The sequence below is a fragment of the Rhinoraja longicauda genome, chromosome 16, assembly GCF_053455715.1.
Source record: "Rhinoraja longicauda isolate Sanriku21f chromosome 16, sRhiLon1.1, whole genome shotgun sequence".
Classification (NCBI taxonomy): domain Eukaryota; kingdom Metazoa; phylum Chordata; class Chondrichthyes; order Rajiformes; family Arhynchobatidae; genus Rhinoraja; species Rhinoraja longicauda.
Window position 1 is genome coordinate 651,027 of NC_135968.1, and position 17,929 is coordinate 668,955.

A 17,929-nucleotide genomic window follows, 5' to 3' on the forward strand; every position below is an offset into this window, starting at 1 on the left:
TTTTGTGTGCAAGATATACAGGGTTGCACTGTTTTGCATATGAGCTAACCAATGAAAAGATGAGGTCCTGATTTATACCAGCTCTTTTCTTGGCTCCAAGTATTAATTTAAATGTCTTTTCAATTATATTGTGGATAAAGGAGAGTTTTATTTGCAAATGCCTAATCTCTGCTTCCATGACTTTTTAAAATAAAACAAAAAGGGATACAGCTCGTGGAGGTGAAATTAAAATTAACAGAGAGAGCAAAGAACAGTTCATTAAATATGATCAATTGGCCAGATACAGAGTGGATCTCTAGTGCAAATATTCAATCAGTAGCATCCAAAGTTTAAAGATCACATAGCAGCAACTCTTCAAGAAAGTTATAAATGTCAACTATCAACTCATCCAAGAAAATGAACAAAAAAAATTGTTTGCAAACATTTTACATACAAAGAAATCGCAGATTTATGAACTCTGCCCAGTCTCCAATGGCGGCCGCCCGGGCCGGGAGGCGGGTTGCTATGCAACCTCCGCTAAGCGGCGCCTGGGCCTTTGGGTCTGCAGGTTTTTTTGTCAGTCTCCGGGCCCACCACGCCCACCTCCCCCCGGACCTAATACAGGACAAGGGCGGTCTCTTATGGGAGTCGAGGGGTGTGGGGGGTGAGGAGGGAAATGGGGGGGGGGGGGGGGAGGGTTGGGGGTCGAGCGGTGAGGAAGTGGGATGGGGGTGTAGATCAATCATATTTATCTCTGTCTATATAACCTTCACCACATATCCTATGCAGGGTACACATTCCTGTTTGTAATCCAGTCCAGGATTTAGGTAGGACTGGAGTCGCTGACATCGTTCGTTTGTTAAGAAAATAACTGCAGATGCTGGTACAAATCGATTTATTCACAAAATGCTGGAGTAACTCAGCAGGTCAGGCAGCATCTCGGGAGAGAAGGAATGGGTGACGTTTTGGGTCGAGACCCTTCTTCAGACTGATGTCAGGGGGGCAGGACAAAGGAAGGATATAGGTGGAGACAGGAAGATAGAGGGAGATCTGGGAAGGAGGAGGGGAAGGGAGGGACAGAGGAACTATCTAAAGTTGGAGAAGTCGATGTTCATGCCACTGGGCTGCAAACTGCCCAGGCGAAATATGAGGTGCTGTTCCTCCAATTTCCGGTGGGCCTCACTATGGCACTGGAGGAGGCCCATGACAGAAAGGTCAGACTGGGAATGGGAGGGGGAGTTGAAGTGCTCGGCCACCGGGAGATCAGTTGATCTGTACGATAAAAAGACCACAGACAGCACCGCCTCCCAGAACTTCCTGTCCTCCATCACGGAAGTCTTGGACGACAGCAAGCGGGAGAGTCTGGACCAACCACTGACCCTGGAGAAGCTGACTGGCTCCATCCGTTCCTTTGACTCGAGTAAGACTCCCGGAGGCGATGGCTTACCGGCAGAGTTGTACTCGGCTCTGTGGGACTGGGTGGGCCCGGACCTGCTGGAAGTGTACAATGACATACTTCTAGCTGGTAGCATGTCAGACTCTATGAGGAAGGGCAGCATCACCCTAATCAAGATTAATCCGGAGTCACCGCTTCCCGTCCCCCGGCTGTTCCCCCTCAACTCCGAACGGTGGCATCTCGCTCCCTGCCCTTAGACGGCCGCAAGACTCCGGTGGCGGTAAACAAGGACTTTTGCTCCTAAACGTCCTTAGGGTATAACATGAGTCATGCGCATAGGAATTATAGGTAAAAGACCTTATGATTTGTCCGCCATACCTGATGGGGTGGTAACATTTAACACAGCCGTCCATGCATTTACTTACAGTGGCGACCATCATAAGCACCAGTGCCACGCACTGCATTGTAATCTTCTAGTTCAATCGTTCTTTCTCAAAGATCAGAGTCAGTGGTTTCTTCCCTTGCCTTACTGTCCAGTCCTCCTCAGCCGGAGGTTCCACTGGTCCCTTTATTCGCGCTGCGTGTGTCCACCCTTTCTCTTCCGTCCGCACTGCCGTCTCCGTGGTCAACAGTACCAAATACGGACCAGTCCAACGGGGTTGCAACTTTTCTTCCTTCCACGATTTCACAAGAACCCAGTCTCCCGCCTTCACAGAATGGATTGGAAAGTCGAGAGGGGGACTCTGTTCCAGCAGCCCCTTGGTTTTTAATTCTGAAATAGAACGAGATACTGCCAGTAGATAGTTCCTTAAGAAAACATCACTACCCTCTAGGGTGGGTATTCCTTCTATCTTTCCCAAATAAGGTAACCCAAACAACATTTCGTAGGGAGATACTGCTATATCCTTTCGTGGGGCGGTTCGAATTCTAAGCAAGGCTATTGGCAAGCACTTAGTCCAAGGTAGTCTAGTCTCCGCCATTAGTTTGGTAATTTGTGTCTTTAGGGTGTCATTCATCCTCTCCACCATTCCCGAACTTTGCGGGTGCCAGGGAGTATACAACTTCCATTTTATCCCTAGGGCATCACAGATGAGCGAATGTGCCTTTGATGCGAAATGGGTTCCTCGATCTGAATCGAGAGATTCGATGATTCCATAACGCGGGATTATTTGTTCCAATAGAATTTTGGCTACCACCTGAGAAGTGGCATTTACTGTGGGAAATGCTTCCACCCAACGGGTAAAGTGATCCACCACCACTAGGAGGTATTTCCATTTCTGTATCCTGGGGAGTTCAGTAAAATCTACCTGTACTCTCTGGAATGGTCTGACGGCTAACTGTTGACCTCCCGGCGTTGCCCTCATCACTTTCTAATTCTGCTTCATTCTCAGTTTTGCCCTCTCTCTGATGCCTGTTGATTACTTGCCTGTGATTCTGCGTTGCTGCCTCCCTCATACTCCTCATTTGCTGCCTGATGGGTCTCATAAATCTTTCTGTCCCTGAGGTCCCTGAGGCCCTGCAGCCTTTTGATGTCTGCTTCCAGTTCCCGTGCTTCTTGCTTCATCCTTTCCTTTTCTCGCTGCCCCCTTCTCTGTCTATATTCCTTTATGTCTTGCTCATCGTTCCAAGTTGTGACTTCTCCCTCTATCTCCACTATTCCCTTTTACCAAAGGGCACTGCTTTGTTCCGTCCTGGCCGGAATAGGGAGGGGGATACCCAGGGTCCCATAGGCTGGGGTACAGAGTTGATTTTTTCTCCTGAAGCTCCTGACCTTCATGCTGTTTTGGGGGGTTTTCACCCTTGTTTAGGGTGGTATTCTTTTCCTGGTATGCTTTCCTCAGCCTTTCTCCTTCTATTCTAAACAATTTATGTACGTCTAGTTCTTTTTCCTTTTTCGTTACTCGGGTTTCTGATTTATCCTTAGGCTTATAGTTCTTAATTAACACTCCCATTTCATCACACATATTTATATCAAAATATAAATATATCAAAATTTATATCAAAATTTATATCAAAATTTATATCATATTTATATCATTCCGTGGGCCATTTCGTAACCAATTTTTTCGTCCTTTTTTTCCATTTCTCAGTGTTTTTTAATATCCGCTTTGGATACGGGGAACTTCCTACTTCACAAAGCCTTCAACAAAGTCCCACATAGGAGATTAGTGGGCAAAATTAGGGCACATGGTATTGGGGGTAGGGTACTGACATGGATAGAAAATTGGTTGACAGACAGAAAGCAAAGAGTGGGGATAAATGGGTCCCTTTCGGAATGGCAGGCAGTGACCAGTGGGGTACCGCAAGGTTCGGTGCTGGGACCCCAGCTATTTACGATATACATTAATGACTTAGACGAAGGGATTAAAAGTACCATTAGCAAATTTGCAGATGATACTAAGTTGGGGGGTAGTGTGAATTGTGAGAAAGATGCAATAAGGCTGCAGGGTGACTTGGACAGGTTGTGTGAGTGGGCGGATACATGGCAGATGCAGTTTAATGTAGATAAGTGTGAGGTTATTCACTTTGGAAGTAAGAATAGAAAGGCAGATTATTATCTGAATGGTGTCAAGTTAGGAGGAGGGGGAGTTCAACGAGATCTGGGTGTCCTAGTGCATCAGTCAATGAAAGGAAGCATGCAGGTACAGCAGGCAGTGAAGAAAGCCAATGGAATGTTGGCCTTCGTAACAAGAGGAGTTGAGTATAGGAGCAAAGAGGTCCTTCTACAGTTGTACCGGGCCCTGGTGAGACCGCACCTGGAGTACTGTGTGCAGTTTTGGTCTCCAAATTTGAGGAAGGATATTCTTGCTATGGAGGGCGTGCAGCGTAGGTTCACTAGGTTAATTCCCGGAATGGCGGGACTGTCGTATGTTGAAAGGCTGGAGCGATTGGGCTTGTATACACTGGAATTTAGAAGGATGAGGGGGGATCTTATTGAAACATATAAGATAATTAGGGGATTGGACACATTAGAGGCAGGAAACATGTTCCCAATGTTGGGGGAGTCCAGAACAAGGGGCCACAGTTTAAGAATAAGGGGTAGGTCATTTAGAACGGAGATGAGGAAGAACTTTTTCAATCAGAGAGTGGTGAAGGTGTGGAATTCTCTGCCTCAGAAGGCAGTGGAGGCCAGTTCGTTGGATGCTTTCAAGAGAGAGCTGGATAGAGATCTTAAGGATAGCGGAGTGAGGGGGTATGGGGAGAAGGCAGGAACGGGGTACTGATTGAGAGTGATCAGCCATGATCGCATTGAATGGCGGTGCTGGCTCGAAGGGCTGAATGGCCTACTCCTGCACCTATTGTCTATTGTCTATTGTCTATAGTAGTTCAACTGCAGTTATTTTATTCATTGTATTCGTCTTATGTTAGTGCACTTGGTCAGTCAGTTTAAATGCAGTCCTTGTTCTCACTCCGTTCCGTCCCTATAGTCACTATGCTACCTATTACGCTATTTCTATCTTCTATAGTTCTACTATATTCCTTTAATATTTATTCCGAGGCATCGGCAAGCTTGTGATTCCTGCGATTCTTTCAGGATTTATTCTTCGCTTTCCCCTTACAAGCATAACAACTTTCCTCCAGATTAGGGGAAGCTTTTGAATTAACAAACACATTTAATGCCTGCCATACCCAATCCTCATCGGAGCCCAGTCGTGGCAATAGACAATAGACAATAGGTGCAGGAGTAGGCCATTTGGCCCTTCGAGCCAGCACCGCCATTCAATGTGATCATGGCTGATCATTCTCAATCAGTACCCCGTTCCTGCTTTCTCCCCATACCCCCTGGCCACCAGACTGAACTCCCTTTTATTGGTTCCTTTGGCCAATCAAAATAACAGAACTTAATCATAGTCTCCTTATTTTTACCCCCAGTGCCACCTTCTCCCCAGAGTTGCAACATTCGCCCCAACGGACTATCGGGCGGAATGTGAGGACCCTCTTCCCTTGGTCCCTTTTCCTTGGCACATTGTGTATCTCCTGGGTCATTATTCTTAACACATTGATTACCCATCCTCCCTGTCCGACCTCTCCCGTCCGACAGAACCCAATCGCCCGAGTAATACTTAATAGTCACTTTTCTTACCCGGGTCCTGTGCACAGAAATTGCTCGATTGATCCCTTCCTTACTCCGGATTCCCTCTTGTTTCCACGAGTCTCTTGTCCGGATATCACTCGCTCAAACCGCTGATGTAAATAAAGGAGATCAGAGACTGCTGAAATCAGCAGGGTGCGCCTTCCCATCCTTCCGCGCCTCCGCCAAGCGGTCGAAGTGGCGATCCCGGACGAGCCCCCAAGCTTGTGAGATGTAATTTGGTGCCCACAATCACGATGCCAGAGACAAAGTCGTGGAAACAAGAAATCTGTTTATTCACGAGTCTGCAGAGCCGGGTGCCTCTCCAAACCAAGACACAGCGAGATAAAGACAGTGCCTTCTCTTTATACAATACAATTTCGTTGAATCCCCCTCCCCTTCGGGCTCCTTCCAATCAGAGCGCTGAGGTGCACAATCTTCGGTACCGCCTCGGGTACCTCCCAGATCATACATCGCATGTGCATGGTAATTAGCAGTTTCCCGATCAGGGGCGTATATGTAATATTCATTTACCTCATTAAGCAAGCGCAGTAGTTATCCACATGACTCATCCTAACCCTTTCCCCTATTTCCTGCTGCCTAGGCATTTTATTAAGATTACAGCTGTTTGTGTAGCTTATCTCTGTCCTTGTACCATGTTATCAGTGCCTTAACAAGAACGGTAGTAATTTAATCCTCCTGTCCCTGGTGGTTTAATCATCCTGTCTCTCACACTGACCAAGCAAAGCCCTTTTTCATGTATGTGTTAGCAATCTTCTGTTTGTTACCAAAATGCTCTTCAAGCAACGCTCTTGCCATTTGATAGCCCTCATCTGCAGGCAAATGTCGACAACTTTTAACAAGCTGGTTTGAATATCCGCTTGTGTATTGCTCCAGAAATCGTAAGCGATCTCTGTGACTTGTAGTTTTCATTTCCACTCCTTCTTCAAACGCTACTATGAAAGTTTCATATTGTAAAGGATCACCATCATATTTAGGAATTTCCATTGGGGGTAAGGTGGCAGAAAGATTTTGTTGAACAATGAGCTCGCTGAGTCTCGTTTGATTCCTTACCAATTCATAGAATTCATTTTGAGATCTCTGGCTTAGTGCAGATGTTGGCTCATTTCGAGCCATAACAGACATCCCAAAGGTAGGTTGCTTCGGTCTAGCACCTGGTTGCTTTGGTGAAGTTTTGTCGGCCATCCACTTACTCAGTGCCAGGTTGGCGTCACGAGACCAGACTGGCTCTGGCTGTGGGTTGACTTTAGCTGTTGTTTTCATCTTAGTAGCTCCTTCTTGGATTAAGGAACTCTTCTTCTGAGATACTCTCGAGCCGCATTTTGATCTTTGGCCTTCCAGTATGTCCCTCCTTGCCCCAGCAGCTGCCAGCTTTGTGGCTATTTCCAACCGTTCCTTCTCTCTCTTCAGCTTGGCTTCTTGTTCCTCAATCTCATATTTTTTCTCTAAGGCGGCAGCTTCTAGCGAGAGAGCAGCCATCTCAGCTTCAGCTTCCATTTGAGCAGAGTCCCTCGTAGTTGAACTGGCTACAGAATCAGATTTACGTCTGGATCTGCACGTTAAAACGTTTGAGACACTATCCTGAGGTGTAATTTCTTCTTCCACTTCAACACCTTGTTGCATCGCACCTTCTACTGCAGAGTGCAATGTTTGAGCTATGGTTTCTGACAACCACTTTTCCGCATTAGCCATGAAACCATCAAAAAATTCTGCCCTCTTTTTCAACCACTGAGTGTGCCATTCGAGTTGCTGCTTTGGTAGTTGTAAACACAGTGTTAAGTGTTGTTTTTCTCCAACCTCATGCAACCTTACTACAAGCCCACCGACTCGCACAGCTATCTGGACTACACTTCTTCCCACCCGGTCCCCTGCAAAAAGTCTATCCCCTACTCCCAATTCCTCCGTCTACGCCGCATCTGCGCCCGGGATGAGGTGTTTCAGACTAGGGCTTCCGAGATGTCCTCGTTCTTCAGAAAATGGGGCTTCCCCTCCTCCATTATAGATGAGGCTCTCACTAGGGTCTCTTCTACATCCCGCAGCTCCGCTCTTGCTCCCCCTCCCCCCACTCGCAACAAGGACAGGATCCCCCTCGTTCTCACCTTCCACCCCACCAGCCAGCGGATCCAACATATCATCCACCAACATTTCCGTCACCTACAACGGGACCCCACCACTGGCCATATCTTCCCATCCCCTCCCCTCTCTGCGTTCCGCAGAGACCGTTCCCTCCATAACTCCCAGGTCCACTCGTCCCTTCCTACCCAAACCACCCCAACCCCGGGCACTTTCCCTTGCAACCGCACGAGATGCAACACCTGTCCCTTTACCTCCCCCCTCAACTCCATCAAAGGACCCAAACAGTCTTTCCAGGTGAGACAGAGGTTCACCTGCACCTCCTCCAACCTCATCTATTGCATCCGCTGCTCTAGATGTCAACTTATTTATATCGGCGAAACCAAGCGCAGGCTCGGCGATCGCTTCGCTGAACACCTGCGCTCGGTCCGCATTAACGCAACTGATCTCCCGGTGCCCAGCACTTTAACTCCCCCTCCCATTCCAAGTCTGACCTCTCTGTCATGGGCCTCCTCCAGTGCCATAGTGAGGCCCGCCGGAAATTGGAGGAGCAGCACCTCATATTTCGCCTGGGCAGTTTGCAGCCCGGTGGTATGAACGTCGACTTTTCCAACTTCAGATCGCTCCTCTGTCCCTCCCTTCCCCTCCTCCTTCCCAGATCTCCCTCTATCTTCCTGTCTCCACCTATATCCTTCCTTTGTCCCACCCCCGACATCAGTCTGAAGAAGGGTATCGACCCGAAACGTCACCCATTCCTTCTCTCCCGAGATGCTGCCTGACCTGCTGAATTACTCCAGCATTTTGTGAATAAATCATGCAAAGGTTAAGTAGTCGATCAAGATTGGATTGTACAATGTTCGCATTCTCATCTGATTCCATTAGTTCCTTCTGATATTCAATTAATTTGATGACCTGCTTCCACAACTTGTCTCTCTCCTTCTGGCATCTTTCCAGATAGGCTGCCTCTCCTTTTTCCAAAAGTTGAACATCTCTTTTCTCATATCTTCTTGATTTTTGCTCCGCATCTCCCTCCTGTGGCGGTTCTTCATACTTACCTGATGGAAGATCCATGATGAATTGGTGCTTATCGCTACGTTCCAGAAACACCAGAAGAACTCAAAACAGAATGAGTATTTTTTCAAAACACATCGTTAATTTCCAAGGCTGAGAGTCTTCGGCCAGTACCTATGGTAAACAATCGCTAGCTGAGCACCTTATCTTGTAGAAGTTCAGAACATTGTTAATTTTCAAGTTGGTGCTCTGCGAGTTTGGTTTTATCTCCTCGTAGCATAAACAAGCTTCTTGTATCAAATAGTACCTGTGCAGATATTTCCCACAGGCTTTTAAGTTTTTAGACTTCTTAACTTAAAATTACGACTAAACAGTTGTCTACTCATGGTACCCGGTCAATGAAGTCTTCAATCTTCTAATGATCCAAGTGTAGACCGTGTCAATTTGCCTTCGACCGGCAGATTTTTGTTCCTTTGATTTCAGCTCTAATCTCTGGCAGCGATTCAGCTTCTCTTTCAATTCCACTGTTGAATCGGATTTTGCTCGTAGAACAAGTCTTTCTTAGATTCTTCTGTTCGAATTTTTTTTTGTTGCTCAATATTCCATTCGGAGAAAGGTTTTTTACACTAGCTCCATTCAGAGAAAAGTTTTTTACCCTAATCCATTCAGAGAAGTTTTTTACTCTAATGTAATGGCAGTTTCTATACCTTCTCAAAGTCCAACTTCGATAGCCAATACTGCTCGGGGATGGAATGGAGGTATAGCTTACACACACACCGCACTCTGAGATAACAAAAACGAATCTTCCAAATGCTGTTTCTTGATTAATTGGTCTTTATTAAAGTAGCACAAATCAAAAGAGTAATTCATAACTTTTTGTTCTTATCAACTGTTTCTTCTTCAAACACAGTAAAAACCGTGTAGTCGTTACCGTGTGGTTCTTGTGAGTAGCTGGCGCGAGTGTGACAGTCGTGAGTATGGTAAAAAACTGTATTCTCTCCATCCTCCGAGACTAAACTGACCCACAATCTCTGTTGCTACGCTAGCCTCCTCCCATGTGGACACATCCCGTTACGTATCAAACCACACCCACAAGCATGCAAAAAAGACAGAAACTAGAAATATTAAACAAAGCCATAATACAACGACAGCAATTAAATTAAAGCATAAATGGCTCCTACATTTTCTGTTGGGCCTTTTTGACTGTGGAGTCGATGGTGGCTCTGAGAATCTATGCTATTAGTTGATATAGTTAATTAGAGATATTGATATTTTGTTGTCTTAGCTAATATAAAATGAATGCTTATTTTCAGTAGAAAGCAGTAAGATGGATGCTTGTGGCAGAAATGTTATCATTGGGATGGAATGTGTTTGTCCTTTTATGAATGATAGGGAGTAGACAGAGGAGTATTACAGAGGACAACAAAATATCAATATCTCTAATTAACTATATCAACTAATAGCATAGATTCTCAGCCCCCCATTTAAGGTCCTTGGGGATGATGGTTCCAAGGAACTTAAATGACTCCATAGATGTGACTGGTGAAGCCCTTACCACAGGACGGACAGGGGAAGGGATGCTCACCGCAGTGGGTATGCCGGTGCTGCCACAGGCTGGACATGCGGGTGAAACCCTTGCCACACTCAGTGCACACGGTGTGCATCTGCTGATGCTCCCACCTACCGTGCACTTTAGACTTTAGTGATACAGCACGAAACAGGCCCTTTGGCCCCACCGAGCCTGTGCCGACTAGCGATTCCCGCACACTAACACTATCCTACACACATCGGGAACAATTTACATTTATACCAAGCCAATTAGGCTACTAACCTGCACGTCTTTGATGTTTGGGAGGAAACCGGAGCACCCAGCGAAGACCCACACAGGTCACGGGGAGAACGTGCAAACTCCATACAGACAGCACCCGCAGTCAGGATGGAACCTGGGTCTCTGGCACTGTGAGGCAGCAACTCTACCGCTGCGCCACTGGGTGTTTAGGAGGCTTTAAGACAGGTACATGGATATACAGGGAATGGAGGGATATGGATCACTCTTGAAACTCTTGCCGTGGTGGGAAGAGCCACTCGGCGGTGTGGGCCCGCCGGTGCTGCCGCAGTCCCCGCGAGCTGTCAAACGTCTCACCGCAGTACTGGCAATCATAGGGCTGCCCACTGGTGTGCACGAGCTGGTGAGACAGGGCGTGGGAGGACACGGCAAAGTGCTCGCCACTCACTGGGCTGGGGATGGCCCGGTCGCCGGCGTGCACCCGTTGGTGCCTCAGCAGGTTGGCGGACTGGGTGAAGCCCCTGCCGCACTGGGCGCAGATGCAGGGGAGCTTGCCGGTGTGGATACGCTGATGCTGCAGCAGGCTGTCGGAGCGGGTGAAGCTCTTGCCGCACTGGGTGCAGGTGAAGGGGCGCTCGCCGGTATGGGTGCGCTGGTGCCTCAGCAGCTTTGAGGACAGAGTGAAGCCTTTGCCACACTGGGCGCAGTTGAAGGGAAGCTCACCGGTGTGGGTGTGCCGGTGTGCCAGCAGGCTGGAGGACTGGGTGAAGCCCTTGCCGCAGTCGCTGCAGGTGTTGGGGCGCTCCCCGATGTGTACCAGCCCGTGCATCAGCTGCTCTGGCATCGACTTGAAGCCCTTGCCGCAGTCGGAGCAGGTGAAGGGCCGCTCATCGCTGTGCACCCGCTGGTGCCGCCTCAGCACCGACAACCGGGCAAAGCTCTTGCCGCAGGTGGAGCAGCCAAAGGGCTTCTCGCCCGTGTGCACCTGCTGGTGCCGCTGTATCCCCAACAACTGTGCGAAGCTCTTGCCGCAGGTGGAGCAGGTGAAGGGCTTCTCGCCCGTGTGCGCCCGCCGGTGGATCTTCAGGTCCCACGCCGTCTTGAAGGTCTTGCTGCAGTCGGAGCAGTCAAAGGGGCGTTCTCCCGTGTGCGCCCGCCGGTGGGTCTCCAGCAGGCAGGGGTGCTGCCAGGCCTTGCCACACATGTCGCACTTATAACGCTTCTCCTTGTCGGGGCCCATCATGTGGTCCTGCACCGAAGCTCAGCCCGCGCACTCAGCAGATGGGGGGTGTTCGTCCACAGCAACGGCTCCTAAACCCTGCAGGAGGGGAACACAGAGCGTCAACGAGTTGGCAAACAGGACATTACCAACACATGAACATCACTAGTGCTTGAAGGGGAGAGTGAGAGGGGTGAGGGAGGGGGGGAGGAAGGGAGCGGTGAGGAGGGAAGGGGGGGTTGGGAAGGGGGATGGAGTCAGTGGAAGTGGGGGGAAGGAAAGATGGGAGGGGAGAGGTGGTGAGGAGGCAATTGGGAGAAGGGGGGAGGCATCGACCAGGGGCCGCCGAGCATCCGGGCACCTGGGGGTCCCGAGCATCTGGGGGGCCGGGAGCGGGACGTGGCCCCTGATTGGCCGGCTGCGCCAATCGTTGTCGGGCGGGATAGGCGGCTCCGATTGGCGGAGGCGCAGTCTGTCTGAGGAGCGGGGCTGCGGCTCGACCTATAGGATACACTTACCTGCGCCGGGGGACGGGGATATGATTGGTCAGCCGCAGAAAGGGGGCGGAACCTCATCCTATATGACGTTGTAGGCGGGACTCGATCCCATTGGCCGTTGGCGCTGCCCGTCAGCGGGGATGGGCGGCACCTGTTCGCCAGTCACGTGAAGCGGGACGAGGCCTCCGCTCGCTCAGCGCCGGGAGCTCAGGTGGGGAACAACTGCCGACGTCGTTTGGCCCTGCGTCCTTTCCCCGTCCCCCTCCTCCCTTCCCGAGGGCGATCCTGCGGTCGCAGACCCGAGGAGTGGCATGTGATGTGAATGAAGATGGGAAGAAGGCTGGGCGTCTTCTGGTCCTTCGACTGCAGCGCCCCTGGCGGCGGGAGGCTGAGGTACACGTCTGAGGTACACGTCTGAGGTACATGCGAACCATCAGCAGAAAGGCAACGCACGATTACAATCGATCCGTCCGCAGTGTACGGATACGGGATAAAGGGAATTACGCTGAGTGCAAGACCTGTGTGACTCCAGCGCGGAGACAAGGTTTGTCCCTGTATAAGGACATAAGTGACAGGAGCTAACCCTAACCCTAACGTGGCAACTCCAACAGCCTGATTGCGGGAGAAGACGGCAGGGGAAGAGAAAAGACATTCTGGCCTTCCATCACAGTGAGGGGGGACTGGAGGAGACTCACTGTGATGGATGTTTCTTTTTGTTTGGTGTTAGTTTGTGATTATATGTGTTATTGCATTTTTATTGATTATTCTTATTGGTCTTATTGTTCAACTGCGGGTAATGTTTCATTTCACTACACATTTATGTGTATGTGACAAATAAACGACTATTGACTATTGAGTTGAATTAGGCCATTCAGTCCATCAAGTCTACTCCGCCATTCAATCATGGATGATCTATCTCTCCCTCCTAACCCCATTCTCCTGCCTTCTCATAACCCCTGCACCCCTATCTTGGTTCACGGAACGGTAATGAGCCAATATTAGGAGAAGGGGAGGTGCAACAAATCCTGGTTGTGCTTGTACATCAGTCACTGAAAGTAAGCATGCAGGTTCAGCAGGCAGTTAAGAAAGCTAATGGCATGTTGGCCTTCATTGCGAGAGGATTTGAGTTTAGGAGCAAGGAGGTCCTACTGCAGTTGTACAGGGCCCTGGTGAGACTGCACTTGGAATAGTGTGTGCAGTTTTGGTCTCCTAATTTGAGGAAGAACATTCTTGCTCTTGAGGGAGTGCAGCATTGGTTCACCAGGTTAATTCCCGGGATGGCGGGACTGACATATGATGAAAGAATGGGTCGACTGGGCTTGTATTCGCTGGAATTTAGAAGGATGAGAGGGGACCTTATAGAAACATATAAAATTATGAAAGGATTGGACATGGTAGATGCAGGAAATGGACAGGGTAGATCTCAGCTCCCTGCGCCGGGCGATCGGACCCCGGGTCTGGGCTGGTCGAACCTCCTGCGACTTGGAGCTTCCCGACATCAGTCTCTCCCCCAGAATGCGAGCCTCCTACATCAGTCAACCTGAGACTGCGAGCTCCTCGGTGTTGAAATCCACAGGCCGCAGTTGGAGCGTCGATCCCAGGCAAGGGATCGCAGGGTCCGATGGTAAGTCCACAGCACCACGGTGGGGCTCCAAGTCAGTCTCGAGCAGGGCCACTAGCCCCATGATGTTAGGCCACAGTGCGACCGGAGATACGATCCAGAAAACAATCACATCTCTGACAAGGTAAGTGATTGAAAAAAAGATTCCCTCAACCCCACTCCCTACATAAAAGAAACCAGAGAACATTAACACGAACTTTAAAAAACACACTAAAAATAACAAAAAAGACAAAAAGTCATAGCGGGTGAAGTCGGAGCAGGAGGGAGGCTCGGTGCGGTGCCCGGATGCTCGGCGCCCCCTCCCCCACTTCCCCCCTCTCCCACTTCCCCCCTCACCCTGACCCCTCACTTTTCCCCTCCCTACTCCCTTACTCTCCCCTTCACCCGCTCCTTCCCCCACCCCCCCTGATCCCCTCACCCACTTCCACCCCTTACCTCCCCCTTCAAGCACTAGTGATGTTCACGTGTTAATAATGTCCTGTTTGCCAGCTTGTTGACCCTCTGTGCTCCTCTCCTGCAGGGTTTAGGAGCTGTTGCCATGGACGGAGAGATGGGGACGAGCGGCCATTGTAGGCGGCCAGGGGGCCAGTGAGCCCTCCCTCATCTGCTTGGTGTGCGGCTGAGCTTCGGTGCAGGAACACATGATGGGGCTCAACAGGGAGAAGCGCTATGTGTGCGGCGAGTGTGGCAAGGCCTGGCAGCACCCGTGCCTGCTGAAGATCCACCGGCGGGCGCACACGGGAGAACGCCCCTTCGACTGCTCGGAGTGTGGCAAGAACTTCACTCGCTACGAGACCCTGCTACGGCACAACCTTGTGCACTCCGACGAGAGGCCCTTTGGCTGCTCCGACTGCAGCAAGTGCTTCAAGACGACAAATGACTTGAAGAACCACCGGCGGGTGCACACGGGCGAGAGGCCCTTCACCTGCTCCACCTGCGGCAAGTGCTTTGCCCAGTTGTCGGCGCTGAGGGATCATCGGCGGGTGCACACGGGCGAGAGGCCCTTTGGCTGTTCCACCTGCGGCAAGAGATTTGCCCAGTCGTCGGGGCTGCGGGCGCACCAGCGGGTGCACAGCGGTGAGCGGCCCTTCACCTGCTCAGACTGCGGCAAAGGCTTCAAGTCATCACCGGAACTGAAGGTGCACCGGCGCCTGCACACCGGGGAGCGGCCGTACACCTGCAGTGACTGCGGCAAGGCATTCACCCACGCCTACAGCCTGCTGGAGCACCGCCACACCCACACCGGGGAGCGCCCATTCACCTGCGCCCAGTGCGGCAAGGGCTTCACCCGCTCTTCCAAGCTGCTGGAGCACCGCCACACCCACACCGGGGAGCGTCCATTCACCTGCACCCAGTGTGGCAAGGGCTTCACCTGCTCCTCCAAGCTGTTGGAGCACCAGCGGGTGCACGACAGCGACCGTCCCTTCACCTGCTCCAACTGCAGCAAGGCCTTCAAATCGATGCCGGAGTTGAACATACACCGGCGCCTGCACACCTGTGAGCGCCCTTACACCTGCAGCGACTGCGGCAAGGGCTTCACCCACTCCAAAAACCTGCTGGAACACCAGCGCACCCACACCAGTGTGCGCCCCTTCACCTGCGCCCAGTGCGGCAAGGACTTCGCCCACTCCTCCAACCTGCTGAGGCACCAGCGTGTGCACGCCGGCGACCGTCCCATCCCCAGCCCGGTGAGTGGCGAGTGCTTTGCTGTGGCCTCCCGCGCCCTGTCTCACCAGCGCATGCACACCAGTGGCCAGCCCTATGACTGCCAGTACTGCGGTGAGGCGTTTGACAGCTCGCGGGGGCTGCGGCAGCACCGGCGGGCCCACGCCGGCGAGCGGCTCTTCCCACCGCAGCAAGTGTTTCAAGAGTGATCCGTATCCCTTCATTCTCGTGGCCTTGCTTGAGTGACTTGGAGCCTCACCGTGGGGCCGTGGACTTACCATGCCTGGGATCGACGCTCCAATTCCAGCCTGTGGATTTCAACACCGAGGAGCTCGCAGTCTCGGGTAGAGACTGATGTCGGGAAGCTTCAAGTAGCAGGAGGTTCGACCCAGGGTCCGATCGCCCGGCGCAGGGAGCTGAGATCCCCCGACGCAGAGGGCCTGACTGCCAGCTAAGGGAGCCAAGATCGCCCCGACAACGGAAGGTTCAAGTGCCCCAACAGCGGGAGGACAAAGAAAGGAAGAAATTTAACTTTTTTTTTGTCTTCCATCACTGAGGAATGTGGGGGAATCACTGTGGTGGATGTTTATGTTAAAATGTATTTTGTGTGTCTTGTTGCTTTTTATTGGTATAGCTGTATGGCAAATCAAATTCTAAATATGTTGCAAAACATACTTGCCTAATAAAGTATGATTATGATCGTGAGTTGGCCATTCGGCCCATGGAGTCTGCTCCACCATTCAATCATGACTGATCTATCTTTCCCTCTCAACCACATTCTCCTGACTGATTAGCATGCAACAAAAAAGCTTTTCACCATACCTTGGTAAACGTAACAATATAATGAATAAGTGTATTGGCCAAGTATGTAAACAAACAAGGAATGTGCCTTGGTGCTCTGCTCGCAAGTAACAACACAAACATACAGTAAAGAATTAAGAATAAAGCATAAAACATTAAGAATACCTTGTGGTTTAAACATGTGAGTGAAATAAACCAGAGCAAAAAGAGACTCCAGACTTTTGGTTATTGAGTAGAGCTACTACTCGCGGAAAAAAAGCTGTTTTTATGTCTGGCTGTGGCTTCTTTGTCATTCCGGAGGCGCCTTCCAGAGGGAAGTGCTTCAAAGAGTTTGTGGCCAGGGTGAGAGAGGTCAGATGATCTTGCCCGCTCGCTTCCTGGCCCTTGCAGTGCACAGTTCGTTAATGGGGGGAAGGTTGCAGCCAACAATAGCGATTGTCCGGCAACATTACAGTCTGGTTTGGGAACAGCCAGGACAGGATGGCCCTGCAGAGAGTAGTGCATTCGGCAGAACGCACCATGGGAACTACACTCGTCCCCCTGCAGCAACTATACATCAGGAGGTGCAGATCCAGAGCAAGCAAGATCATGAGGGACCCCTGCCACCCCAGCAACGGACTGTTCCAGATGCTACGGTCAGGCAAACGCCTCCGCTGTCACGCTGTGAAAACGGAGAGGATGAGACGGAGTTTCTTCCCACAGGCCATCAGGACTGTTAACTTTTATAACTCCAGGGACTAAATTTTGTCTTCTCTATATTAACTTTATTTATATGCTGTAACTGTAATTCTTTTTTGTGCACAATCCGCAGGCATTGCCACTTTCATTTCACTGCACATCGTGTATGTGTATGTGACAAATAAACTTGACTTGACTTTCTCCAGGGTGATCTTGTTGTTGTTCTTGAAAGGATCCCATACAGCTCCACAATACTCCAGTTTGGGCCTGACCAAAGACTTGTAGGCGTTCTCTTTGACGGATGTATTACATGCGTGGAAATTTCTTTTAAGAAGGCCGAGAGTTCTATTTGCTTTGTAAGTTACTTGACTAATATGCGCCGCCTAATTTAAATCTTTGATTAATTCGACTCCTAGATATGGGTGTAGGTCGACAGCAAGCAATGTATGGCTACCCATGTTGTATTCCAATAAAAGTGGTTTAGTCTTGTGTGAGACATGCATGGTGTGACATTTGGTTGTATTGAATGACATCTGCCAGGTGTTTCCCCCACTCACAGAGGGCATCCAGATCCTTCTGTAAGGACAAGCTGTCTTCTGGTGTTTTAATCTCTCTATAAATTATGGCATCATCTGCGAAGAGTCGAACTCTGGACGAAACTGCATTTGGAATGTCATTGATATACGGTAGAGCAATCGACCCTAAAAACTATAGTGTGTCATGATGCCATTTTAGTAGGCAGAAACTTGCAGAAACATTTTAAAAGAAAAATAACAAAAATCTGAATTGATAGATTCTACCATCGGGCAAACGCTACAAGGCCTTCTACACCCTCACCTCCAGACTCAGGAACAGCTTCATCCCCAGGGCCATAGCTGCTATGAACCAGTCCTGCTGAGCCGGATGGTCACATCGCACAGTGAACCGGCACAGACCTACTTGAACTTTATACTGTTTTAAGCTCTTTCTAATTTTGTTTCACTGGGTTGTAGAAATGTATACTAATTAGCTAATTAATTTATTGCATTGTATGGAAGGCGCATTCCCAATCTCGTTCTACCCCTGTACAATGACAATAAAGATATATTGTATTGTATTGTATTGAGATTT

General features: G+C 49.9%; 2 protein-coding genes across 5 annotated transcripts; one reads left to right on the forward strand and one right to left on the reverse strand.

The window, feature by feature from the left end:
• Positions 1 to 5,161: 5,161 nt before the first annotated feature.
• On the reverse strand, positions 5,162 to 11,990 carry LOC144601020 (uncharacterized). Of its 2 annotated transcripts, XR_013548220.1 has the most exons (3): positions 11,919 to 11,990; positions 10,384 to 11,656; positions 5,162 to 5,671 (listed from the first exon to the last, which is right to left on the reverse strand). XR_013548220.1 is itself a non-coding variant. In XM_078412943.1 (2 exons), exon 2 carries the CDS (start codon positions 11,579 to 11,581, stop codon positions 10,601 to 10,603), a length of 981 nt encoding a protein of 326 aa, XP_078269069.1. In that variant the 5' UTR covers positions 11,582 to 11,656; positions 11,919 to 11,990; the 3' UTR covers positions 8,229 to 10,600. The 2 variants fall into 2 exon arrangements, 1 of the variants encoding a protein (XP_078269069.1); XM_078412943.1 differs by lacking the exon at positions 5,162 to 5,671 and having other exon boundaries at positions 8,229 to 11,656.
• Positions 11,991 to 12,206: 216 nt separating this feature from the next.
• On the forward strand, positions 12,207 to 17,854 carry LOC144601013 (uncharacterized). 3 transcript variants are annotated; one of them, XM_078412925.1, is made up of 2 exons: positions 12,207 to 12,598; positions 14,196 to 17,854. In XM_078412925.1, exon 2 carries the CDS (start codon positions 14,317 to 14,319, stop codon positions 15,547 to 15,549), a length of 1,233 nt encoding a protein of 410 aa, XP_078269051.1. In that variant the 5' UTR covers positions 12,207 to 12,598; positions 14,196 to 14,316; the 3' UTR covers positions 15,550 to 17,854. The 3 variants fall into 3 exon arrangements, with proteins under 3 accessions (XP_078269051.1, XP_078269052.1, XP_078269053.1); XM_078412926.1 differs by having other exon boundaries at positions 12,207 to 12,460; XM_078412927.1 differs by having other exon boundaries at positions 12,233 to 12,265.
• Positions 17,855 to 17,929: the final 75 nt, after the last annotated feature.